The sequence below is a fragment of the Parambassis ranga genome, chromosome 4, assembly GCF_900634625.1.
Source record: "Parambassis ranga chromosome 4, fParRan2.1, whole genome shotgun sequence".
In the NCBI taxonomy this organism is placed as follows: Eukaryota; Metazoa; Chordata; class Actinopteri; family Ambassidae; genus Parambassis; species Parambassis ranga.
In genome coordinates, this window is record NC_041025.1 from 22,950,745 (window position 1) to 22,978,134 (window position 27,390).

At 43.7% G+C, this 27,390-nt stretch overlaps 3 protein-coding genes across 6 annotated transcripts in view; 1 reads left to right on the forward strand and 2 right to left on the reverse strand.

Moving 5' to 3' along the window:
• Positions 1–7,629, forward strand: part of exoc2 (exocyst complex component 2) — a 38,722-nt gene extending 31,093 nt beyond the window's left edge. For both annotated transcript variants that reach the window (XM_028404094.1, XM_028404095.1), the window contains 8 exons: positions 33–102; positions 2,421–2,537; positions 3,850–3,991; positions 5,218–5,273; positions 5,370–5,492; positions 5,753–5,814; positions 6,120–6,179; positions 7,106–7,629. In XM_028404094.1, the coding sequence (XP_028259895.1) occupies positions 33–102; positions 2,421–2,537; positions 3,850–3,991; positions 5,218–5,273; positions 5,370–5,492; positions 5,753–5,814; positions 6,120–6,179; positions 7,106–7,199 (724 nt within the window). In that variant the 3' untranslated portion in view covers positions 7,200–7,629. The remainder of the gene's footprint in view (positions 1–32; positions 103–2,420; positions 2,538–3,849; positions 3,992–5,217; positions 5,274–5,369; positions 5,493–5,752; positions 5,815–6,119; positions 6,180–7,105) is intronic.
• A 3,522-nt stretch (positions 7,630–11,151) lies between these two features.
• Positions 11,152–16,718, reverse strand: LOC114435073 (interferon regulatory factor 4-like). 2 transcript variants are annotated; one of them, XM_028404610.1, is made up of 9 exons: positions 16,619–16,718; positions 16,256–16,491; positions 15,516–15,702; positions 15,348–15,424; positions 14,836–14,977; positions 14,625–14,726; positions 13,404–13,781; positions 12,721–12,836; positions 11,152–12,165 (listed from the first exon to the last, which is right to left on the reverse strand). In XM_028404610.1, the coding sequence occupies exons 2-9, from the start codon at positions 16,451–16,453 to the stop codon at positions 12,007–12,009; spliced, it is 1,359 nt and encodes a 452-aa protein (XP_028260411.1). In that variant the 5' UTR covers positions 16,454–16,491; positions 16,619–16,718; the 3' UTR covers positions 11,152–12,006. The 2 variants fall into 2 exon arrangements, with proteins under 2 accessions (XP_028260411.1, XP_028260412.1); XM_028404611.1 differs by having other exon boundaries at positions 16,256–16,458; positions 16,619–16,676.
• A 1,452-nt stretch (positions 16,719–18,170) lies between these two features.
• LOC114434617 (dual specificity protein phosphatase 22-B-like) lies at positions 18,171–26,120 on the reverse strand. Of its 2 annotated transcripts, none has more exons than XM_028403935.1 (7): positions 25,861–26,120; positions 25,753–25,786; positions 22,929–23,011; positions 21,217–21,266; positions 21,008–21,082; positions 19,916–20,087; positions 18,171–18,861 (listed from the first exon to the last, which is right to left on the reverse strand). In XM_028403935.1, exons 1-7 carry the CDS (start codon positions 25,879–25,881, stop codon positions 18,706–18,708), a joined length of 591 nt encoding a protein of 196 aa, XP_028259736.1. In that variant the 5' UTR covers positions 25,882–26,120; the 3' UTR covers positions 18,171–18,705. The 2 variants fall into 2 exon arrangements, with proteins under 2 accessions (XP_028259736.1, XP_028259737.1); XM_028403936.1 differs by having other exon boundaries at positions 18,171–18,878.
• Between the last annotated feature and the right edge of the window lie 1,270 nt (positions 26,121–27,390).

Sequence of the window (27,390 nt, forward strand, 5' to 3'; positions counted from 1 at the left end):
AATCACTTAAAATGTTTCCTGTGTGTGTGCAGCAACATTTCAGTGGACCTGTCCTCTCCGGATCGGTACACTGTTGCTCAGGAGGGCTTCAGTCCAACATCTGTAAGTCAGTGTGTGTTTTTTGTCATATTTCCTTTAAACTGTTTGGGGTAACTACACCTGAAGTCCCACATGTGGTGACTGCCAGCGTCACCAGAGCGTGGGCTCTCCTCTCTCTCTCTCTCTCTCTCCTTTACACAAGGCAAGCATGTGTCTCACTCATACGAACCACGAAATGTTATCGGGCTGTTTCCTGGTTGTGGACAAGAAGCAGATACGTCCTCATTTCCTGTAACTTCTTTGAGATGCTAGTGAAGGGGGTTAAGCGCAGGGGAGGAGGACGGCGAAGAGGAAGAGCAGGGTGTTGAGTGCTTCTGGTAAAGGGAAATGGAGCAAGGTGCAGATGGGGTTTCCCCAGCCCGAATATGTGTAGCAGGGGATAGACAGCCAGTCCCCGACCGAGAGCAGATGACCAGAGTTAAGAGCAGTGTCAGTGGAGATCAGCCCGCTAAAGTCTGTGAGCATGAAAACAGACTGCTGCCAGTGACGGCATCATTTGTGTCTGCCAAAACAGAGGAGAGCCATTCAGTCAATATTCCCATCAGTGTTTATAAATTGCTCTGCATTATTGTGTTTGTACTTTTGTGTTAAGAGTGCTAGACTTTTAGAGTGAAAGGTAAAGAAAAGTGAGGTCACATTACTCAGTGAAGACGATCTTTGGACAGCAGAGCACATTGTGGTTGGCAGTGGTGTCAAATAAAGTAAAAACACTTACTTAGCCTTACCTTACAGGCTCGTTACCCGGATGCGGGTCAATCTTGTGCTCTTTAGAAAATGTTTTCATGTTCGTCTATCGTCTATCCTCGCAGTGCTCCAGAGATGTTTTATAACACTGATGTCCCACTCTCTTCTAATTGTTTGCGTCATTGCATTTTTGTGTGTATGTAGTAGCGTGAATGATCGAGAGTGAGAGCTCCTACCGTTAATACAAGATCTTTAAATAATATAAAGTTTTTGGTCCATGACAACAAACAGACGGACAGCTGAGGCCGAGAGAAACAGGACTGTACTGCTGGACTCAGGATGTGGATGAAGAGTGATGGTGTCACTCCACACTGTGTTTCTATAATGTCCTTCAATCATGAGGCCGGTGCTCTGGCTTGTCAGTTAGCTAACTAGTTAGCTTCTGTCTGCTAACATGAGTCCATCCATCAATGACGAGCTGATTAACATTAACTAAAGTAGTAAAACTTTTCAAATTGGCTTCTTGCTGTCAGCCAATTTCAAAAATGTTTGTACTGAAACTTTTTTTTAACCTGAACATAAAAATCTATTGTGTGTCAATATAAATTGATCATTTTGATCAGTGTAGGTAGGTCATTTTTGACATAATCGTTATTGTAAAAAGTCGCTCGGGAGCCAAAAAAGTGTGGTCGCTCCGGATTTTGTAAGCACCCAAGCTGTAGCTCCATCTCCACAGACACTATTCGATAAGGGGTAATAACACCATTCAGACATCCTATTGATTCATCTCCTCCGCATGTGACAAATGAACAGGCAATAGAAACACGATGCACACACACACAAACTGTCTATCAAACCTATAGTGGCTGTTGTATGTTGAGCATATTGAATAGTTAAGTAGACATGTTGTGTCAGTAAAGTATTATTATATATATATAGTATCCCTGTATCTAAACTTCCACCTGAGTAATAAATGTGTGTATGTTTGACTCCACTGGCGGTTGGCAGTGTGGTGGCTAAGCTACCAGCTCATTAAATGACACTACTTCCCACAATTATGGTGCAAACTGAGCCACAGCAACCGAAGAAAAAAAAAAACACTTCAGGTTTTACATTTCTTTTACCTCCTTACTGTTTTCAATGCTGATCTGTGGTGGAACGTGAATTTCCCAGTAATTAATGAACAATAAAATATAACCTGCATGAATTTAAGGCAAATTATTTTTCGACTTTTTCCAGAGGCTGTACAGGAAGCGTTTGTATCAGCTAAAATTCGAGTGTGTACCTGCCTGGTCTCACAGTCACAGGGACATGCTGCTGTTGGCTTCTGCCAGCAGCCATGCATTCATTCATCAAGCCTGCTAACAGCTTGATTTCATTCAGCTCCGCTCTGTGATGTATGATATTCTGCATTCGTACCATTTCTGGTTGACCAATAAAAGAGCTTTTCATTTTTTATTATCACCACACTACTTAGAAAACCTAGTGACACCCCATTTTTATGATGCTACAGTGGTTGGTAAGGACTTCTTCAAAGGTTGTCTGAGGTCTGACGCCCTCTCTGAGGCAGGTTTAGATTAACACTGGTGTAATGGTGAGGTTTAATATGAGATGTGTGTGTGTGTGTGTGTGTGTAGGAGCAGCGTCTGCTGATCATCTTGAGCAACTGCCAGTACCTGGAGAGACACACCTTCCTGAACCTGGCTGATCACTTTGAGAAACATGGCTTCACAGGAACAGAGAAGATCACGCGGGTCAGTATGACAGACAGATGTTCAAATTAAATGACACCGACTGCAGATTGTGGGCTTACTCAGTTCTCTCTTATTGATGAGAAGTGTGCTGTGGTGTGATCAGCAACAAAGCTGAGTGGAGATGCTGGGCACAGATATGACTCTTTTCTTTTTAAACAGTAAAGGTCATTGTCTTGAAAGCTAGCTTCAACATTTTCATTCTTTTCTTCACACATACAGACAGACACAGTCACACAGCTGCACACAATGACTAATGGCTGAATCACAAAGCAGAGAAGGAGAGCGGTTGATTTTTTTTTCCAGTAAAACAGTTGGCGATATTTTTCTGAAACATCAGTTTTTACAAGCTTATTAATTTTAAGAATGCCTGATGTGTTGTTGAGATATTGATCAACAAATAATAAAATAACTGTGAAAAATAAGAATTCCCCCTTCAGGCATCTGTCATACAGACGTACATGTTACAGAGAGATTACACCGTATTCTTACAAAACAAGGCAATAACAGTATTTCCATATTTTGGTCATATGAATTATTATTATTAGTTTGTTGTTTCTTGATTATCTATCAGCAGAAACCTCTGCAGTGTTTCAAACTGTCACTGTGAGGCAACTTGTTTGGTTACACAGCTCCAACTCTGTTCTTATACCTCAACGTGCTTAGTCATAAAAGATGAATGAAACGGGCTTGGTCCAAATATTGGATGTCTAAACAAACCCACTGACCATCATTGGCCATCGGTATCAGACGTCATTAAAATGTGCTGACGGGCTCTCACAGTGTGTCAAACAAAGCATGCCGAACAAGTCTCAGGACAGGCTCAGGTCTGTATTTGTGGGTCTCGGTCTGCTTCCAGACAAACTAAATAAAGGTACTAACATTTGGTTTGTTCTTAATATACTGGCAAACCCAATAGGCACTGTTTCTGAATGTTGTTAGGTTTGGTTGCATTATTTGCATGTTCAGTGCCTTCCAAACAGGTGACCTGAGCCATGGTCCTTTGTTTGTTTTGTATCTCAATAATTGAATCTAATATGATCAAGATGTTCTTCCATTAACGTAGGTCATCAGTATCTCTTAAAATACAAGCAGAAAAAACAAACAGCCAACAGCTAAAGCAAATATACGTCTCTACATCTATTCATAGAAGGCATCAGCCTTAGGTTGTTGCATTTAATGCACTGTAGATATATATAAGGTCCAGTATGTGTGACTAATGACAGAAAGATGTGTACAGTCGATGCAGCCTGACTTCCACATGACAACAAAACGATGTCATGCACTTTTTCTTCTTTTTGTTTATTTGTTACAGGTGAGTGTGGATGCAGTTCGGGAGCTGGATAGAAAACTCTTTGACGCCTACATCGAGAGGCGAGCAGACCCCATCGCGGGCTCCCTGGAGCCCGGCATGTACGCTGGATATTTTGACTGGAGGGACTGCCGGACACCCACAGGTACCTAGTGTTGACACAAATCTGAGCTGAGGGGGGTGGGGGGGGGGGATCACCTGCAGCAACCACTAACTGACCCCAGTGAGCTCATGAGTTATCCCCCAGCAGCCCTGTGGGACGAGAACACGACATCTCTGGTCTGATCTGTATTGTTGTGGTTCCCATGTGTCATGTGTGAAGCACGGCTCTTTGATTGCTTACTGTAAACCCAGCTGAAGACATTCTCTCAGCCCCCCTGCAGTGCTCTCTTGGCCTTTATGGTGTGCTGTGGGTGTGCAGCTGTGTGTGTGTATACATGACTTTTTGTTATGAACACAGGTGAAACCTAAATGTGAGGTTTACCTTAGCACAGGATATGAAGCAACATGTCAAAGCTCGGCGTGAATCTTCATATTAGCAGCAGCCTGCAGTATTTCCAGCTGCTGCTGATCCAGGGCGTGCTCGGGTTTGCTGCTGCAGCTTCTCTGCTCGGGCTACATGTGAAAGAGGAACATTTTGGACACAAACCACACTTCTAGGATATGATACTTTCACTTGTTGAACTTTTCGTGTGGGACTTGCGATGCCGTGTGGGGTGCTGCAAGGCATTAAAAATCCGGTTTCAGTACTTTCTTTCTGTTGCTGCCTTTTGACTGTTTCACCGTTAGAGTTTACTACATGTTATGTTATTTTTAGACTTACAGGTAGCATGCTGACTACGGCCTCCTAGCTTCATTATGTAACAGTCTTACTGTCATTAGACCTGCATAAAAATACATAAATAACTTGTGCTTAGTCACATTTATATCAGAATAACTGGCAGAGGTGAGGTCTAAACATACTGTCATGGTATTTTATAGCCTTTCTAGTATTTACATGGTCATAGCAGTGGTTTTGGTCATGTCAGCGAAATCTCACATGCTCAGGCCTGTTTCTATTTCAGTGTGCTGTGTTTCAGTGTGTCAGTGATACTATGTAAAAATTATTTTTAAAAAAAAACACTAGAACAGCTGTGTCCCCTGTGTTTCTATGAAGTGTCAGACCAGTGGTTCACAGTTTGCCATGGTTAGTGGTGGGAATCGTTTGGAATTCCCCTGTTTGATCTAGTTTTGTGATCAGATTTTAAGCATACTACTGCATCTAGACAGTGGTAAGCACCCCGTATGAGCTCTTAGTCAACACGTGTGTGTGTGAGAAATGCTCTTTTGTATGTAGTTACATGTCTACCTTCTCCTCCCCTCCCCCCACAGGTGTACGGAACTATCTGAAGGAAGCTCTGGTCAACATCATCACAGTTCACGCTGAGGTACAAACACACCTCACACCATGAACGGATTCTCTGAGCGACATTCACATCCAGATGTTTTCTGTCAACTCAACGTTTTTTTTTTTTTTCTGTCAGGTCTTCACGGTTTCAAAGGATCTGGTCCCTCGTGTTTTGTCTAAAATAGTTGAGTCAGTTGCGGACGAGATGTGTCGCCTCATGCAGTGTGTGTCTTCCTTCAGTAAAAATGGAGCGCTGCAGGTAACACACAGTCATCGAGCCATTTTCCCACTCGCTGTCGACTCATAAGTCGACCCTCACGCTTGTCGGGGGGGGGATTCACCTGTCATTTCTGATCATGATAGATTTCTGCTCAAGATACCAACTGCTGACAGTTGGGCGATGATCTCTTGACTTCTGTTTTTTTTTTTGTAACCCCAAACCCACCAACCCCACCCCACATATCCCCCCCCCTCCATCCCCACCCCTCCATCCCACCTCACCCATCCTCTCTTGCTCAGGCTCGTCTTGAACTCTGCGCTCTGAGAGACGCCATAGGCGCGTACCTGAACGCTGAAAGCAAGTAAGTAACAGCATGTTCACACAGTGGCACAGACAGGAAGTCGCACGCATGTTCCCCCAGTGATTTATGGAAGAGAATGTCACAAACATAAATCTTAGCAGTCGCACATCCCTCACTACAATCCCTATTTATGTTAGATGGTGGCTTACAGAAAGGAAATGAAAGTAATCTGCTTCTGTTGTGTGCGTGCACTGTGGTGTGTGTGTGTGTGTGTGTGTGTGTGTCAGCATACATGCATGAAGGCACACAGACTCATCCTGGACAGTTCTACTGTGTATAAATGTTTACCTGCATTTCATTTGTAGTGGCAGCTTCAAAATGGCTGTGGACGCCCTGCCCCAGTTACACAGCGGAGCCGATAAGAAGTGAGTTCATTAGAATAATAATTATAATAATAGTAATGATGATGAGAATTAAAGGAGGAAATCCAGTCGTCTGCACTGGTCTTAACAGAAACTCAGAAACATATCTTCAGATCTAAATCCTTCATGCCATCACTTGCACCGGTGTCTCTGGGTCACATGTGTCTCTGGGTCAATATTTCCCGACATTGTCATTGATGGTTCATACCCCCATTTATAGCATCTGAAAGCACTTCTAGGAGTGCAGAATATGGTCATATTTGTCAGTCTGTAGGCTGCTCGACTGGTTTCACTGGAAACAGAAAGCTGCACTGATACACTTTAAAGTAATATTTAGTATTGGAGAAGAGGAAGATGAGCAATTGTACACATTTTGGAAACCTTTTATAGATTGTTATTGACACATTTTATGATCTGAGAGAAGGTGAGGCCCTGTTTTTTCCTATGTATTTTTCTTGCATGTTGAGAGTGGAGACAAATGATGCAAAGCTGATGCTCCTGTGAATTCATTTAACATGTTTATAGCTTTTTATTTTCAGATGTACTCCTACAGTTTGTGTAGTGTAGGTATGAAAAGACCAACATATTGAACTGTCCAGTTGTTTGTTCAGGGATAAAAAATAATAAATAATTAGTATAAAAGTAAATAAGTCGGATTCTGTGAGCCTCATCTCCTCAGACAGGCCTTTCTAAAGCTATGATGGCAAAAGCTCAGGCGCTCCTTGATTTCAGCCTCGACTCTGGACCCCACCTGATGATCTAAGGCTGCAGGCTGCTTTATAAGGGGTCACACAAGTCTGTCGAGCAGCCTTAAAGTCAGACCTGAATGTGTTTTAAAAGTAAAATCTTATAATTGAGGGAAAACATTTGTGAGCAGGTGAAGGTGACTTGTTTAGTTTACGCGCCTGTTTTTCGTCTGTTGTTTTCAGGTTACTGGAGGAGCTGCTGAACAAGTTTAAGAGCAGCATGCAGCTCCAGCTCACCTGCTTCCAGCCCTCCTCCATCCAGCCTGTCAAGAGATAATTTCAGTCCAGTTTCTCCTCCTGCTCTTTACTGCTCTGTCTCTATCAGCTTATGAACTCTATCTTTTCAGTTATCACTTTATAGCTTACTCATAATGTTTTTTTTTCTGTCTCACTTTCAATTTCTGCGTTAGTGGAATGAATAAAAATGTCTGTTCATCTAATCTTGAAGACACTAAATGAGTTGATTTCATTGTTACTGTGCAGGACAGTCCCAGTCATGTTGGTTATGCTAATTATGGACGGCCACTCATGGAGCTAATAGCCAGAGTGGCTAACAAGCTTGTTCTGGATCAGAAATGGGGGACAAGATGGAGTCTGTACTCTTGACTGAAAAACGTGTCCTACGTTAACAAAGAGGAGACGTTCCTCCTCCTGTTTTGTGCCATCTTTCTGTGCTTCCAAAATAAACAAGATCAATTACTCTGAAAGTGTTTTTCCTTGGCTGTTGGTCTCCAGTTTAGTTTCACATGTGACACTTGTGGCCTTCCAAGGGTGCAGATTTGCTTCTGACATTGGTGGGGACGCGTCCCCTCTGTCCATGCTAAAACTACTCCCTTCATTGGTGGTCCTGGAACTGTAAGTGTTAAATCTTTCTCACCTGTTCTTGATTTAGCATGTAGCTAGTCCATCTGCAAATTGCTCTAGTTACTTTAGAAGGTTAATTTACTGTAAGTTATTTTTGTGACCATTGTGTGTTTTTCTTTCCTTAAAAGAGGGGTACCAACAATTTTGTCCAGATGTGTATATTATATATTGATTGATTGGTTGGTTGGTTGGTGTCAGTTGCTGTGCACCCTATAGTGCGGGATGAGTGCCTTCAAATATGTGATACAGGGCATTCAAGGCTGCTCAGAGGTGTGTCCCTCAGCTGGCTGCTCAGCATGCTACATGTACTACAGTATGTCTTTAGAAATGGATCATAGTATTGTTGGCAGAGCTGCTAGATTGGAGATAAGATTGTGTTACTAATATTGTGTGTTTCTATGGTAACCTGCTTGTTTACTGATCTAAATTTGAATGAGTGCCGGGTAGAGACAGTTGGTCTGTGCACTGCAACATGTTCAGCCATTCATCTCTGGAGCTGCCACTCACTCTTTCACTCAGGCTGTCTGGCACGTCGTTCAGCTTCTAGCTCTGCGGGAGGAGATCTGAGCAGAGGGTGTATGCAGGGTGGGGATGCTGGGGACCGTTATTCAAGGCAGGCAGGCAGGCAGGCACTGTGATGACATGGTTGTGGGTGTAGGGATTCAGAAAAGTACGGTTGTGGTAGGTCTACACTCACTCAGGCGGAGGAGACAGATACGCCCACAGCTAACATGAGAAAGTGTGATGAGCCTTGGGGTTGACTGAGGACGTTGTGGGTGTGCTGTTGTGTTGTATCATAAGTTGACCCATTAAATTCTGAATGCAGACACCACACCTGTACTTTTGAGTAATCATTTGGGTGTTGTTGTCTACATTCAAACACCTTTTTTTCTGACTTGGTTTCCCATCTACATGTAGGGGAAAGCCATGCAGGGCAGACTACAGTTGTTTTGATTCTCTGCGTTCTAAACTTAGCTCTCTGTCCTCCCACGGATTCATTCACAAAAGAAGTTCAAAGCCGAAAACCTTATCCGCTCTCCTCTCCGGCTCTGTTTACAGTAACAGTGATGAGAGGAGGGAGTTTTTTTTCTTTTTCTAATTTTGTTTTATTCTCTTGTATTTCTGTTCCATTCAGGAGGCAAGATCATACGAGCTGCTGAAACATTTGGCCTTTGATCTGCCAGGTAATTATGAGGATGGAGAAATTGAACACATCAGAGCACCTTTTTTCTTTTTTTTTTTTATATCTCCCTCGTTTATTGTAGAGACATGTACTCTACCTGTTTCTGGGGCAGATGATGTGCAGCTGGACACAGTCAAAGGTTCCAAAGATTAGTCAGAAGCATGAGGCACAGGGCGTTTATGACTTCTGTTTGTTTTTTAATGTGATAAAAATAGAAAATAATATATTATTATTGTAAAAATATGCACCTTTTGTTGGTCCATTCTGTCTAGATAAAGTAGTAAAGTGGGCAGAAGTCTTTGTATTTAAATTAGTATTATATATATATATATATATATGTATATTGAGAAAATAATGAACATTTGCTTCACTGTAAATGTGTATTCTGATGAGGTCAGTGGGTGAACCGTGGAGTCAGTGCTGATGATAGTTCATTTAAAGCATTAAATTCCTCCTTGCATGTCGTATTGACAGGGAAAGCTGAGGTTTTGTGTTGTCCTGCGGTGCCTACATTTACCAGAATGCATTGCACCCAAGGGCCTAACTCACCATTCACAAAACCTGGTGTGCCAGCTACCTCAATGCGAGTCTAAAATAATGTGACATGTCTCTGCTGACAACAACAAATCACCCCTCTTCTCTGCCAGACCTGCTAGTCTTGGTTGCCACTGGGGAAATCAATCCGGCTAGACCGGGATTCTGGCCGTATCTGGATATATCTGGATATTTTTTTTCTGAGTGTGAACACCGCGAATCCGGCTATATCCAGCTTGATTTCAATCCACCTCTGAGAGGTGGATCTAGCTCAAATGTGGCTCAGGTCTGAACGTAAATGCAGCTAGCGAAACCGGCTAGCGACGTCATACTTCTGGTTCACGGGGACAGTGTTCGGTTCGCGTACAAAAGCCGTATGTAAACAACCATCGAACTACGACAGCTTTGCCCCGAGTTTATTTTCGACAGGGCTACAAAGGAATAAACTGCTTTTTAACCAGAAAAAAAACGAAGGAACAAGCGACACAGGACAAAAATAAAAAATGCACGACGCATGCGCACACGCGGTCCTACTGCGGCTTGGAAGGACTCTGTATATTACGAGGCGCCACCTAGCGGTTTGGAGGACAACAAACAAGCTGGGTTAAGCCGGATTGAGCGCGGACACGTGTGTGTGATTTGAAAATAGGTCTGAACGTATCCAGCTTGAAGGCTATCTGGATTCAATCCTACTCCAGCTGGATTGATTTTTTCCATTGTGAACGGGGCCTTAGATCTCTTCCTGCATTGTAATGCACACTCACTCACTCACTACTCCCTATATAGGGAATTCAGTGTATAGGGCTTTCTGACTCTCGTTCATGACATCATTGCTGTCGCAACTTAAAGGAGCCGATCTCTGCCGGCTAAACAATCTCTGTTGTTAGCAGGTATAATTTGCACCGTTATGAAAAGTAGTGACCTTCAGATGGACACTACTTTTCATGATGCATTGTGGGATACATTGATCATGTAGTGATTAGGGAGTGATTTCAGACACAGCCATAGAGGTGGGCACTAGCCAGCATGTACAGAAACACTTACAGTAAAAACAGACAGTTAAAGATGCAGGTTAGTTACACCAGTATTTTTAACCACTTTCTTTCCTCTTCCTGCTCTTTTATAAAAGGCATCAGGCTTTCAAAGTAAACAGCTCGTCACAAAAGTAACCACATCCAGTGATGACATCGTCCTTGCTCATCACTGAAAACATTTGGCAGCAGTGACAAAAATGTTTTTGTGGGTTTTCTGCTTGTTTTCCATGGAAACACACTCGAATCTGTGAGCAGAAGTCAGGAAGGCTTTCTCTCCTGTGCAGTGCGGAAAGCGCGGCCAACCTCTTCCTCTCTCTCTCTCTCTCTCTCAGACACTCTCTCTCTCCGCCCTTTCTGATGTCATCACATTGTTTGTGATAGCGAGGTGTTTGATTAACCAGCCCCATCCTGCATCTCAACCACACTTCCTGTTCAGACATAGTACTGACGTTACCCGCAGAGCTCACACAGTTATGAACACACACTGTTACTTTGTACAGTTTATTTTTTTATAACAATACAAACAACAATTTCATTCTCAGATCAGATTCAAATGTAAAAAATATCATGTAATATATCTGACGTTAAAAAAAAAGCTTATCTAAAATCAACTCCCTGAGATTTTCACAGCCAGGCACTTCATATATAATTTACTTAATTGTTGGCGATAGTGTCTCCTAGCAACAGAAATATTGTAAAAAATATATGTATATTTATATGTATGGACTGGTTTGAAGTTTTTTTTTAAGAAATGTGCTTCTTTCTTGCAGATAAGTGGAAGAGAAGAGTAAGACCACACATGTTCACACATCCAACAGCTAGCATAGATTAGCTTAGCTTAGCATAGATTATCTTAGCTTAGCATAAAGACTGGACAGAGAGGGGTCGCCTGTGTCGCGTGTCTAAACATGAGTCACTTCCAGCATCTGTAAAGATCAATACTTAAAATGTTTCACACAGTGGTGACAGTGACAATACACAGATTTATGCTTTGTTTGTTTGTTTGTTTGTTTGTTTAGGCTTTGTGCAGTTGCTAGGCTACCAGAGGAGGCCTGGTAGCCTTCCAGAGTTTCTGACACTAGTCTTTATGATAAGCTAAGCTAATGACCACATGCTGGTTGCAGCTTTACATATCATGGGCGGTCTTCTCATCTCCTGTGGCTCTACAGAAATTGTAAGAATTTGGCAGTATTCAGTCAAATTTACTCACAGTTTTCTACAGTACAATCACCTCAGCTGTCAGTTTCATTTGCATAATGAGTATGGAAAATATTCATCAGAGGAAAAAAACATACTTCTTCTTTAGACCCCCCCCCCCACACACACATACTGTACACACAGAAAGGCACACACTGTCCATTCTTCTCTGTATAACCATGTCCGCTTCTTGTCTCAGAGACTCCAGGCCTGCTGCTAATGCTGCAGCTGCCTTGTGAAGTTATCAACAGTCACTTGGAGAGCCACTCCGTTCACTCCTGCAGGCTGCTGTGGTGGTGCGTGATGGCCCTCTGGTAGTCCTCAGAGGCATTTATGTGGTCCGTGACTCCCGGGTGATCGTAGCTGCGGTAGTAGTGGCTGCCCGTCTGCTGGGCGTAGTACAAGAGCTGCCTGGCAATCAGGGGCTCCACCTGCAACACAGGAATACCTCCGAGGTTAGCAGCTGCCTTTATGTCAGAGTTAGGGTTGAAAATGTTGTATGTGTTTTCTAACTTTAAAGGATTGCTAGTCACACAATAAACACACACACACTAAAATGCTTTTTTTCACCAAAACCTGGCCCCAAATCTTTAAAATGTGGCAAGAAAACCACCCTGAACTGCTCTCTGTGACCAAAAACATCAAGGGATGTAACCAGCAAGGCAGCATTCAGGTCTTAATAAATGCATTTATCACAGTTTTGTTTTGGCTGTGACGATAACTAAACAGGACGAAGGCAGCTGAACCTCAGCTGTGGTTAGTTTGAGGTTCCAGCCTGTTTTGTTTTTACTTAAAATTGCTGTTAAAAATTCAAATGTTTGAGTTAAATCTGAGCTCTGCACTCAGGTCAGACTAAAAACCAAACTAAACATGATGAGTCTGAAGAGGGTCCTGCAGACTTTCAGACTGGTTTCACTGAACCAGGATTATTAACATAATCTGCTGTAGTCTGTGTTTCAGCAGTTAAACATGGGCTCAGCGGTCACCTGGACAGTGAGGGTCCGTCTTTGTCTCTGTGGGTCTAAACACTCGTCTCCGAAATTCAGCAGGACCTGGAAGCGAGACAGCGGCGGCCGTCCATGGAGCCCATAACTCTGGATCTCTGATTGTCAGATGAGAAACAGATGAGTTCACATCATTATCAGCTCTGATATTTTTTTTGAAATGGCAGATGATTCAGAGTAACTTCACTTGAAGTGGCATTATGACATTTGGGGTGAATCGAATGGAAAGTCCTGGCTACATTAAGCATGCAAATACTGTATTAGCTGTCAGACTGTGTCACAGCTGTCTGAGCGTGTAGGCAGGGATGATGTGGCTCTGCAGAAGTCATGTGACTGTTGGCTTATCATGAAATACTACTTCAAACCCCAGCGAGGTGGGGAAGTAGCTGTGTTCTTAGATGACATTCAGTAAAGGAGGCTGGGAATTGAACTTTATATTGCTGCTGACTGACGCTGTTTAGTTCTGCTCATGTGCAGATACTTCCTGGTTTTTAGACCATTTTATTTTAACTGAACATCCTGTCCATCTGCTAGTGTCCTGGAGATGACATGCTTTTATTTTGAAAGGAAAGTCTTTTTCCTTGTTTTCATGCCATGCTGTTTAAATTCAATGACCTGTGGCTGGCTCTTTAATTATAATTTTATTGACTGAATGTGTGTATCACCTGTGAGGTAGTCCTGTGTGTGCAGCAGTTTACAGGTCACATCCCTCTCCAGCTTGTTGAGTTTGTCTCCTCCGTACATCGATGGGCCTCCCTGCCAGTACACCCTGCTCTGGCACAGCCTGCGGGCGTAGAGTCCGTCCGGGCCCATCCACAGTAAAACCCCCTTCTCCAGGCCCGACGGTGGGCTCGGCGGACACTCGTCCCCCCTCCTTTGTCCCGAGAGGCTGTCCATGGGCAGGGGCACCACCTCGGGGCCTTCGGATGGCAGGTACTGCTTCTCGGGGGAGCACGGAGTGATGTGGCACCCCTCTGGACTTAGAGTGGTCACCTCCCTCAGCAGAGTGTCCCGTACATAAATGGACACGTGCAGGCGGAAGTCTGGATGGAGGAGGAGAAGAAGGCATATTTTGATACATTCTTTGTGTGTTAATCTGCACTGTGCTACAATGAAAGGGTTAAACAAGGATAATCTGGTTTAAAATGACTGAAATTAAACTGGCGAACGTTTCAGTAATCAAACTGCAGGCTTTCAGTAGAGGAGAAGTGTTTGCCGTCTTTGGCGTTTTCACTTCTGGATCAGGTTTACCAGCTGCTTCCCGTATTTCTTGCTCTATATTTAGGTGCTAACTGTACAGATACAATAAGAAATGAACGTAGCTGCAAGAGTTAATCGTCCTCCCTGCTGCTGCCTCCTGCAGCTCTCTGGTCCAGCATCAGTCAGGTTTATAGTGAACTGACCAGAGCTCAAACTTTGGACCCCTGTGTCCTCTCAGCCACTGTTTTCAATCTCTACACAGCTTTTTGAAAACACGCCATCAATTCAGAAACTTCACAGAAAACTGAAGCTACTGGAAGCTTGTCCAGCTTGAACACCCACCGTTAAGTCAGAGTTTAGGTTAAGATGGTTAGTCAGTCATTACTGCTGTTTTCCTGCCAGCACACAATCCAAACAACTGCTTCAGTAGCCATGTTCCTGTTGTTTGGTCTGAGCAGGCAGCAAACAACTGTTCATTTATGTCATGGAGTCAGTCAGTGTATCACTTATCGCCTTCACTTTCATAATTCAGGATGAAGCAGTCTGCATCATTAACGATTCAGATATTCTAAATTAAGGTGACATATTCAGAAAGTTAAAATCATAACGATGTCATGCTCAGTGGAGCCTCTGCCTGACTTTACTGCGTGCAGAGGGAAAAAAGTGAAATGAAAGTGCTGGTCTACCTGAAAGCGCCTCTGCTGATCTGATGCCGGCGTCCAGTGTGAATGGCGAGGGCTGGCTGTCTGCAGGACCGTACGAGTAGATGGAGGCTCTGAGCTGATATCCTACACACACACACACACACACACAGGGCACTCGAATAAATAAGGCTTTCAGCACAAGCAGGCGACCTCCTTAAGGATGCTACTGCAGAACATCTGGTCAGGAGCATACCATTTTCCATGGACGGGCTCTGCCACGACAGGCTCCGGGGGGGACAGGGACACTGGGTGAAGCCTGACAGCTCGGGCAGAGAGGACGGCTCCTGGCAGTAATCCCTCCAGCCACACTCTGGACTCTGCACGTACTGTGGCACCTGTAGACACAATCAGTTAGCTGACTGTACATCTGCTGCTGTGCATGAGATGGCACACAGAAATATGATCTAGCTCCAAAGAACTAAATTATTGTTACACATTTTAATATCTATAAACTTTGATTTGTACAAATCTTCTGGCACGAGCAGCTAAAAAGTCCAGAGTGGACACAGAGAGCTTTGAAACTACTCGAGGTGTTTAATCTCATCTTTACACGTGCCCGTCTTTTGATGCTGCAGTCACACTTGTTGGCTGCACATCAGCATCCTGCAGCCCTCAGTGAGCATCTATGTTTGTGTGGTCATTCATGCATGCACAATATGTCTTCTTAAGCCCCGCCCCCTCCATTTCCATGTGTATGAAAATCACCTGAGTCTGCATGGCGGGGTAGGAGGCATGCATCTGAAAGCTGACGGGACTCAGAGGACTGTCCTCCTGTCTGGGTCCTGCATGAAGACAGAGAGAAAAAAGTCTTAGAGGCTTAATCTGACTGTGATTTCCTAGCTTGATAAGTAGTGATAAAGTTCTGGGACTGACTCTTCTTGGCCCCCTCGGGGATGATGCGGTAGACCTTGTAGGGGTCTGAGATGTCCAGCTGGCTCCGCTCCACCAGCTCCTCGAAGTCGTTGCTCTTGTTGAGGGCGCAGCGGAGCCGCGTCTTCCAGGTCGGCGGATCCGGCTTGTCGATCCCCTCCCGAAACTTGCCTTTAAACAGGGCCCAGGCCTGAAAAACACGGGTCCGGGAGAACTTTAGAAAACGTGCCCCACAGAGATCATCACAGAACCAGGTTTTAACCCCCTCATGTTCTACCGCGGGGCGTGTAGGAGTGCGCGTTTTAAAGATGGAAGACGTCATTTCAAAGCATGGAAAGATGTGTTGGTAGAAAATTCATCCAAAAAAAGTCCACCAACAGAACATCGAGTGTTTACACACAGAGACTAATATTCACTGTTTCAGCCTGTCAGATATATTTCAGATTTTTCTTCCGTCCTTTTTAAAAGTTGTTTCTGTGATTTCTGGGTCTTTAGAAGAGAAGACAATGACCAGATATTTTGCATCCACGTTTACGCAGCGCATGCGTTCAGCCTGCAGCACGCTTCACAGTGTTAATAAACCACCCTCACATAGGTTATTAACCCTGGTGAATGTAAGAGGGTTATTATAATAAAGAACACTTGCGGTGTTGCTGCAGTCTGAGGACGCGCTTTTACGCGCTGCTTTTATTCTGAAAGTCCAGTTCTGTGCTCTGGCCGGAGGCTCTCTGCGGGTCTCTTACCTTGAAAAGCGCGGCATCCTCATCCCGGTTGTAGTCCTGCTTCCCGGCGTGTTTCCATGGTATCCTGAAGATGCTCTTCTCGTCGTTCTCCCACACCAGCCCGGGATACTTCCCGCAGTCCACCTGCTCGATCAGCCACTGGCGCAGCTTTCCGTTCCCGCTGCTCCCGGAGCCTCCGTAATCCACCTCGGAGTTCATCACTTCTGAGACCGAAAAAAAAGATGCAGCAAGCTCCTCTGTAATGTAAAACCCGTGGACTCATGAGAGAGAGATACACGTTAAGTAAAACTCACTAAACCCACTCAGCACCCACGCACACTAACTTTAATATGCGCCCTGGAAGCAGATCGAAGCCGTTCTTACCTGTGAAACTCGAAACCCGTCAAGTTTTGAAATCAGTCAGTGACAGAAAGCCCTCATCATTCCGGCGGGCTCGCTTAAATCCTCGGCCTATAGCGCGCAGAGGGAGGGGGGGGGGGCGGAGACTGCGCACCAGGATGCTGAGAAGGACGCACCTGCTGCCGCTGCCGCTGCCGCTGCGCCTCTACTGCGAAGCTTATCAGCGCGCTCACAGCGGCCGAGCTCCAGTAAGGCGCGGGGGAAACCCTGCCGGCGTCACTCTGCAGAGTCACACACCCGCACACCGTGGAAAATCATGCAGGACGGAGACGAAAACAATTCTTTGAAATGATAAAGCTTTACGAAAAGTTACTTTGGAGGGGTCCTGCTGTGGAAGTGATGCGCATTGTTCCCATTGGAAGATTATAGAGAAGAAACGAGATTATATTTTAATCTGTAACAGCCTGGTTAGAGAGAAGAACAGAAGCACAACAACATGCAGACAGGGTTCCAGGTCCTTCACTTAGGCCACACTGCAAGCAGTGGTGGAAAGTAACTAAGTATTTGTAGAAATACATCAAAAAAATTACTTAAGTATACTTAAGTAATTTTTTATGTATTTCTACTTTACTTAAGTAAAAATAATAGTGCATACTTTATACTTTTACTCCATTACATGTTGCACCTGTACTTTCTACTCCACTACTTTGCAATGGAAATCAATAATATATATTCGGTGCATGAGTATTTTTACTTTTAATTCTTTAAGTACATTTAAAAGTACTTAAGACTTTTACTTAAGTAGGATTGTTGACGTAGCACTTCTACTTTTACTGAGTATATATTTTGCTGGGTATTTGTACTTTTACTTGAGTACCAAACTTCAGTACTTCCTCCACCACTGACTGCAAGTCACACAGGAGAGCAAAAATAACCTCTGAAATCCATCCATCAATGAAAAAGTGTGTGAATGTGAATAAAATAACACTTTACATTGTACTGGAGATAATGTATTTGCTGGTTTGATCCTCCTCTATATGTTTATTTTATTTTGTATTAAAAACCTGACATGTAATCAAATGTTCCAGCCCTTTTGCCAAAACACATACAGACATTAGGTAAAATCATATATTCCTCGATTTTTGTGGGATAATTATCACCTCACATTTCCTTAGACGTATTTTCTGACCCTCAGTTTAGAGAGTGGAGGACCAGAAATTCCCAAATTCCCTTTTTTTATGTATGTGTGTGCCACTTTCTGGATCACCGGGTGCACTCGAGCTTTTCTTTTAGTATTAAGATGTAACCTTCAAAATAAGACACACACCTGAATCATGCTTTAGCATAGCTTCATCCAAACAGCCACAGTCTATTGATGTCAGATTTATAATGTAATACTGTTCCCTTGATAATATTTCAGATTTTTTTCATTCTTTGAATGATTTTTTTTTATTGTTTGTTGACTTTAAAAGGCCTAAAAAAGAAAGAATTAAAGCAGACCAACACATATTTAGGGTCTATTTTCTCAAGTTGTTGACAACAGCTTTAAAAAAAAAATATAAAATGATTCACTTGATGAATTAAACGATTTATGTTTATTGAAATCATGTGGAAAGGTTTAGTGTTAAAATTACAAACTGCACACTTTAAACACACCAAATCCAAAGCTTACATTCAGGAATAACAAGTGCAATACAAACACGGCTTCTGGTGTCCTTTTACTGGAATATACAGTGTTCTTCTTCAGCTCACATGAAAGTAATACTCATACTTCAAGTACAAGACACAGCATAACAGAACTGTCGGGGGGCGCAGACGCCGAGTGTGTGCTGTGCTGTGCTGTGCTGTATGTGCATACATGTTTCCTCGGGGTCATGCTTGGCTGCCCTTGCATGTTGTTTTGACAGTTAGAGGGCGAAGGGAAGCGATGACAATGACATAAAATCCCCCCGTCACATGGCTGCTCAGACACTCTGAGCCTATCATAGCGATACAGAGTCTGTATGCCAGCAGCAGGTTTTCTGTGAAAGGAACTTTTTCTGTCTGCTCTGGGATCTTTGTGGCTGTAATGGTCTGAACAGAAGCCGGCAGTCCTCGGCTGTGTTTTAGTTTTAGATGCTGCTTGTGGCCAGTGCTGGAGTGATGCTGGTTGTCATGGTTTCACTGTTGCTGCCGTTGTTTGTAGATTTGCGGGTTAAAAGGGTCTCGACCTCCTCCTCATCATTGAACGTGTTCTTCCCGTAGCGCTCCTTCCACCAGGATCGATACTGAGGACAGACCCAGACTGTTAGAATGTCAGACTTTTTAACACGGAGGTCTGTGAGTTTAGAGTGTTCATTCCTTCACCGTGTGATCTAGGTCTGAACAGCAGATTTATTCAGAATGTATTTAAATCAAATCATATCTGACATTAATAAGCGGAGGATCCATCCTTCAATGTCCCCTCTTCAACTCCACCACCGCTGTCCCATTAAAAAACAGATACACAGACATGGTGTTAAACAAACACTGGTTGATCTTAACCTCTGACTCAGAGCAGCCTCAATGTACAAAGAATATTTTTTTTTACTTTTTTCCATATTTAAGATCAATTTAATTAAAATGGTCAAATTAGACTTTTTTATTTTATATTTGATTTTTTTTATTGAATTTCAATTTATTGTTAATTCTACTAGTCTCTCATCTCTCATCTCATCTCATTAAGAGTAAAGTTCTCATTGAGCATGTGCAGTAGAGTCCAGCAGAGGCAACTGAGAGGATGCTCATTCAGGACTTCCTGTTGGATCCCCAGACACATGGATGGGTACGTCTTAGAGGCTTGTTGTTGGACTGACTGCTACGTGATGATATAACAATTTGTAACCTGTTGCTGTTCTATCAGCTTCTTTTAAAGGCTCCGAAGTTAATTTCAAATTCAGCAATAAATCCAGCTGAATTCTGCAAAAGAAAACAAAACTTGCAAACTTCTTTCCACTTAAAAATAAAAACATCTTTTTACCCAGCGGCAAAACTCCCCGCTGAGAGATGAAGGTTTAAAAAACTGCAGTTCCTTAAGTGTCCACTAGAGGGGCTGTAACAGTAAATCAATCCTCACAGACTTCCATGTTAAAATGTCCAACATTACAGCAGAAAAAACATGTTTACAGTCTGACACCAATACAGTGAAGGGGAGAACTGTTTTAATTCTATTTGATTTTGAATGATCATGAGTTTGATTTAAACAAACTGTGTCCTGAGATGATTCATCGCAGTCCACAGAGAGACAAACAGAAATCCAATACAGCTGCATTGAATAGTTACTGTTGTTTACTTATGACTCACCTCCGTCAGCTCTGTGTTCTCAAACTCCTCCAGCTGCCGCAGGAAGCCCAGGTTCGGACCCGCGCACGGTCTGGCCGACCTCACCGCCGCCAGAGCCTCCACCCAGCCGCGGCCCGTCACCGTCATGATGTAAGCCACCACAAGAGTCACACTGCGGGACACTCCCGCCACGCTGCCATGACACACAGAGAGACACAGACCTTCAGAGGCTGCTGCAGCAGGAACCTTCTCATATTCAGACTCTCTGCTTTAGTGTACATAAAGAAGTGAAACCTCTTCTCTCCTGATTCTGCAGGTTTGATATGAGAAAAGATGAAAGGTGATGAAATCGGCAATGAAAGCTTTAACCAAAATTTCTGGCAGAAAGCTTCTGTTCAGTGGCAGTGATGTGGTTGAAAATGAAAACCAACTTAATAAAATATGAAGACCCCGAGTCAGTAATCACTGTGAAGCTGAATACCCACAATTCCAGCTCAATATTCACATTTTAATCTTCTCAAAGATTTGTGGCAGGTTTTGCTCTAATTAAGTCACGATTAGTTTTTTTAAATTCAAAGGTCAGAAATCAAAGGTCACTTTGATTTCTGACCATTAAATTCTAATCAGCCCATTGATGAAGCCTCCTTTTAAACCAAATATTGCTCCAGAATGAGACTTTAAAGGTAGGGTAGGAGATTCTGAAAACTCAGTGAGAGTCAGCCAGATTTCAAAGTAAACACACGCCCCTTTCTCTCGGAGCTCACCCTGAAGCCACGCCTCCCAATCACATGGACGCGCATCACCTGAAGACGAGCTGCGGTCTGTGACTTCGGCCATCATGCACGTACCTCTCTGGTGCACAGAGCAGGAAGAGAGTGACAACCAGCCAATACTCCTACAGGGTCCACCCGGAGGATTGGCTGATGTTTTTATGTTTTATAGCTTCCACAGATGATTCATATTCTTTGTTTTAATGAGAAACTGCCGAACTAATCGGTTGCTATCGGATTGTAAAGAGAAGTTACACTAATTTAACAAAAAGTGCATCAGAGTGAAATCTCCTACCCGACCTTTAGGATGAAGCCTGTTAACACACATCCACACTGTGCTCACCAGTGAACCAGGCAGCCCTCTCCTTTCAGCCGAGACTCGTGGATGAACATGATGCTGTCTCTGAAGTACTGAATCCTGGTGTGAAACAAAAAAAACGTACGTTCTCAAGCTGGTGGATAAATTTTGGAAACGTGCATGAAAAGGGTTGGATTTTTTGTCAATGAGTCCTGCAGCAGCTCTGAGGGACACACACACATGTATTCACTCACAGGTTTTGCTTTGAGTGGTCAGCTGCAGATATACACAGATATGTCATGTCCTGTGGAGGGAACAGACGAAGCAGTTTAGACTTTTACACAAAAATTAAACATTTTATTCTGACAACAAACTTTCAGGGTGGGTTTACACACTTCCTGTTTTTCACATTTTATGAAACCTTGTCCCTTTGACCCAGGAGGGTCACCACATAACGAAGTTTGCCTCTCTCTCTGTGTGTGTGTGTGTGTGTGTGCATGTGTGTGAGAGAGAGAGAGAGACAGTGCAGTGCACCTGGCAGCTGATGGTACATGCATGTGGACAGAAACCACCTCATCCTGGTATGACTGCAGCGCGGCAAAAACCCCTGGGCCCTCTGGGACAGACTGTACAGGCTACAGGTCAGATCACACACACACACCCAGGCACATTAATGAGCACGTAACACACTCACATTAACATGATGGGGTTTGGGTTACGCAGACGATGACCCACAAGTCTTGTCGTCTCTGTACCTCATCCTGACCCTCCTGAACAACAATGCACATCCCCATGCATCCATTTTATTCTGCAGTATGTTAATTAGGGCCACACACTGTACAGTAAATGCCATGTCCCACCTCAGAGAGTTGGTGGTTGCAAATTTTACCTCCCCATCGTACTGTCTTCCAAGAAATCAATCAGTCAGCAGTTTGACTGTTAGGTATGCAAATACACCGTCCCATCTGGCCATTCGGTCTACAGCAAACCTGAGTCATCATTTACCCACCGAGCTGAGAAAAAGCTGTGTCACACCCGTATGGATGCAAGAACAAAAAAAAATCCAGACTAGTATCTGAGAATAAAAAAAGCTGCTGAGTGGAGGCAGAACGTGCGCAGCTCCATTCCAGGCCTAAAAGTTTTGGTGGTTGACCAGTTTGGGTAGTGATACCGTAATACGAGTTGCTGTTTCTCTTCACTGTTCAATGAAACATATGAGCATGGATGGAGAAAGTGTAGAGAAATCTCTGAGTGCTTCTCATGCTCGCTTTCAACAAGACGAGATGAAAGTTGTGAAAGCGAGCGAGTCCGCCGAGGAGAGAACTCAGGCCGGGGGCGCGTTTGACCGGCTCAGAGAGGGGATCAGTTCAGAAATAATCCCACATTTATAATCTGGTGTGGTAGAGCTGAGATGAAAATTCAACAGAAAGGAATAAGAGCTCCTCACACTCATTCACTGACTCCTCACACACCTTTCCCGCCCTGTCGTACACAAATCAGCCCGTCTAAAAGCAGCATTGAAAACCCTGTTTTAATACAGTTCCACTTTCAAGACTTTAAGCTGTGGAAAAATTATAACATCCAGCACGTTGGTTTACATCTGCATCACAGCTGCAGCAACTGAAAACAACACACTTTCATACATTCACAATATTGGAGCCTCACAGTCAATCAGAAAAACCAAAAAAAATCTATTTAGTGGAACTGGAAAATTCCAGGTCCTGTGACTGAGACACAGACGAAAAAGAACATCTGACTTCAACAGCAGTCTGAGTATTGATCTTTTAAACCAGCATCCAGGTGATTTAAGCTTATTTTTGCTGCTTTTAGCTTCTGGAGCTTGGATTAGACGCCTCTGCTCTGACTTTTTACACTTTCAGTATGAGTACTGTGGGAAGTGTGCTGAGTTTTTACAGTTGATGCTGGGGGGGGGGGGGGGTCAGTAGGTCACCCAGGCCAGTCTCACCTCCAGGACGGGTGCAGCTGTGTCATGGATGGACAGGATGTGGGTGATGTTGAGCTTCGCCAGCAGCTCCGGGTCTCGTGCATCTGCAAACAAAATGGAGAATTCAAAAAAATCCAACATCCAATCAGAACTCACAGCATGTAAACCTGCTGCCTAAATTAAGTATTTTCTACCCAACAACACCACCTCCCCCCCTCCTTAGATGTCTCCCAAGCAAATGTGGCTTCTATGGCTTCAGGGTTTTGCTCTTGTTTTGAACTGAAAGAAAAACCGGAAAACCAGTGTTTCTAAAACAGTCCAACAGCTTGGCCCAAAAGCAAGAAACAGTAATTGTTTTAATCAAATTTTGTTCTTTAAAAGGAAGCCAAATGTTTTCTACCCTGGACAGATGTGCTGTGAGGCTTTTTTTTCTTCTTCTGCTCTGCAGGATGCTGCATGATGCCAGCCAGCACTAACCTCCCAACAGCCAGTTTAAGTCATATTGCGTGGTAATAAAGATAAAGATAATAAGAAAAAAACACACTCTGTGTGTGTGTCTGTGTGTGTGTGTGTGTGTGTGTATACACACAGTGCTGTGTCACTGTTTACCAGCAGCTTCAAGGTCATGGAGTGGCACAAGTGCCCGAGTATGTGTCATGAAGGAAGTATTTTTATTGGCTGTCAGAGTGCTGATATCACATCACAGGGTGGCGAACCACAGATGACCTTCTGTTTCAGACAGAGCCGAGGCTCTGCAGGTCTGCACGGACCAGGAGCGGGCTGAGCCTGTGGGCCTGATGAAAGGAGGCATCACCTCCACACCTATATATTATATGATCCCATTGACACTCGTGTGGTTTAAACGAGCCAGCTGCTTGTCATTGATAATGGTTTTTGATGCTGGTTTAGCAGGAAGATACTAAAAAATCTATTGGATCCTTCTGTGAAATGAACACACACTTCTTCCATGTCGACATATGAAAACACCTCGAGCTGAAATTCTTCTTTAATTTTATTCTTCTAAAATCCTCACATCAATTTATTTGATCAAAGTTTCTTGGCTAACTGCAGCAATGATGTCATATTAGCAACCAAAGCACTCTGATCATCCACACACCAAACACACAGCGACGCCACTGATCAGGAGTGGAACATCTTGGCAGTAGGCAGTAGGCGATAACTTTGGCCTCATATATTGGACCTGACGTGTAGACGTACGATCACTGTGAAAATGGTGTTAAAATGAGCAACAACTGCAGAAAGTCGGCTTCACTTTAAGAACTCTGAAATCTAAGCTGCAGATCGAAGAAGAAATTTGCTGTATTGTGATGCTATCATGCCTCGGGCTGCTCAGGCTGCACTAAGACTCACAGCGGAGGTGTTTGCATCAAGCTCAGTGCTAGTTTCTGGTTCCTGCGCTTCACAGGTGTTATACATATATATAAATATATATAAAAAACTACCAAGATTCAGTGCTCCACCGGTGTTATAGCCAAGCGGCAGCCTTCGGGGCTCAAACTTGAAGCCAATGTGGAAGTGTCAAAACTTGTAGTTCACGCTGCAGCCACTGGGGGCTGGCTCCAGCAGCGAGTCATTTCCCATTGACTCCCATGATAAAATGGCCGACTTCACAGCAGAAATGAACATGTTTACAGCCTGGTACAAAAAAACCACTCTGGTCTCAGATGATAGGTTCTCTTCTAGTGTCAGTTGTACAAGGGGTGAATTTTTTTACAAGTCACTCGTTTCAATTGTATTCGGACTTAAAATTTCGCATAATTATGGGTGTTGCCGCTTGAGCGACAGACGGTTGCCGTATCACTGCGCGAGTTTCCTGCTTCCACGATCGCCCGTCCCCCCTAAACTCTGCTCGTGCTCCCCCTCTTTGTCCATATTTGGAGTTTTGGCGGACTGTGACGCTGCAAACATGGCGGCGGTCAGAGCGTCCCGGAGCTCCTCCCACCGAGCCTCAAAACGGCTCTTCAGAAACAAACGGGTGACGTCACGGAAGCTCTGTCCATAGTTTTCACTGTCAGTGGTTATAGCACAATATGATGATGATGAAATGGAACCAACAGAAACAGCAGCGCCCCCACCGTCTAGAGAGTGGTACTACAACTTGACTCCAAATTGCTCCTTTAAAACCTACACTTAACTCCTGCTTCACTCCTCTTAATCCCATATTCAAATCCACCAAATTGGAAATATTACATTGATTTAAAAATGTTTCATTTAATGATTCATTTAATATCAATAATGAGTTCTTACTCCACAGAAAGTAAATTCTGTGGCAGCTTCCTAAAAATGCAAACACTTCGACCTCGTCATCGTCACAGTTTGTCTTTCATGTCTCCTGTTCTGCTCAAATGAAAAGTTCAACAAGTCATGAGGATTAAAGGAGGTGAGGCGCCGAGAGGTGTCACATTTTCTATTCCACAGCAGTTCCTTGAACATGTCACGCTTACAAAAAGTCATTTATATTGTTCTGATATTTCCTCCGTGTGTAAAGATGTCAAAGAACAACAACAACTTAATCACTGTATGGAGACGAGTGGAATGCAGTTCGGCCCGGGGACACCCCCGCGCTGTGGGACGTCCCCTCCCACAGCAGCAACTCACTCACATACCCACAGCAGAAATAATGTTTCCTCCCAGCTGCTGACAGGCACACATATAAAACACACGGGTATTATTTTTACATCAATCATTCAGATGTACACAGTGACCCCTCTACTCTATAGAAACTGAGCTCAGCGTAGCATCTCACCACATGTATGAGGAACTGAAACACACTTTATCCTGAACATAAATCAATTCTTCAGTCACATGACGGCAGGCAGCTCACCTTTAATGTTTCCCAGATACAGATCAGGCAGGACCTGAGGGGAGGAAATAAAAGTCAGAGACAAATGCACAGACAAACAAACATGACCCACACTGCACGGCTCTTTACCTTGTTTATTCCATTACCCATGTCTGCCAAAAAAAAAAAATCAATCAATCAAATTAGGACAAACTTCAGCTCATAAACTGTCCTCAGATTGGATCTTTGTCCCCGGGTGCTCCGGCAGCATCTCGCCCTCACACGCCCGCCGCTCTAACTGCGTCTCATCGTTGTCGCCCCTCTGACGACGTCTTTGTTTGACCCGAGGTGCCATCAAGCCTTTCGATGCATCCACACACACACACACACTTCAAACTCCTTCGGGATGATGTAATGTGACCTTAGCGGAGGAACACCCTGCTCGCCTGCTTTATATTTAGAGCCACAGCGGGTCATGGGACGCTCGGATAGGCACATACCAACCAGACAAAGATGGCCGAGGGCCAGAGGGCAGAGGAGAGGAGATCCAGCACAGGCTCACGCCCGGATATCACTATCTGCTGATGCCAAACATGGAGCGCGGCTGAACGGAGGCTGCAGTAAATCACACTATCAGCCCTGCTGAGGCTGAGAATTCCCACACTGTAGCTTACATTTGAAGTGGACTTGCAGCGGCCTGAAATTTGAATCTTTGAATAAATGTGGTGAAGTTCAGTTTAATCAGAGAAACACGGAAAATGTCGATGCTTCACCACTTTTTTCACAATATTAGAACTTTTCTCTGTTACCTCCGCTCTTATTCAGCAGCTTCATTTCCAGTAAATATGGCTCCGTCTTGAACACAGCACTAAAGTGATGGAGGTATTTTTAGCCCTGCTTTGTCTTTCCTGTGTTTCTGTGTGTGTGTGTGTGTGTGTGTGTGGCACAAACCCAGACACTCTGACAGTCAGCAGGGAGTGGAGGCGTTTACAAAAACCTGCTGGCTCACTCATTGATAAACAGAAAACCTTAAACGTGAAGACATTGGTGAAAATAAAAGCACCTCGCTCGTAGTGTGTAGGTGTGTGTTTGAGCGAGTGAGTGTGTGTGTGGGAGGAGGGATGTGTATTATTTAGACAGTGGTTCATTATACACTCAGAGGACATTCCCCTGAATTCATGTGACAGAACATTACCAAGCATTTTTTTATTTTTTGCTTTCTGTTTTTTTAATTTTTTAAATTAGCCTACACACAAAAAAAAAACACATGTCGATGTGTGTTGTTCCACCACGTGTTCTTCTGTGCGATAGCGTCCCCTCTGGGACCCTCCTTCCTTTGTATTATCACTTCTTAAGCAGCTCATGCTTCATTTATTAATGTTTTTTTATTTTATTTTTGAAGTGTGTCTGTGTGTGTACTTGGCTTCACTGAGTTTGAGTCAAAAGGGATTAAAACTATAAAATAAACAACATTTCTAAAACTAAACTGGCAGAAGATTAGTAACAGTATTTATTTATCAGCCTTTCTTAGAGCACTTGTGCCGCCATGATGTTCACATTTAAATTGAAAGAAATATCTTCAACAAAAACAAAATATTCATAATTTTTATTCCACTGAGTTTGATGAGTTCTCAGGTCAAAGGTCACCTGCTGAAGGGTCTTATCATTCGCACATATTTG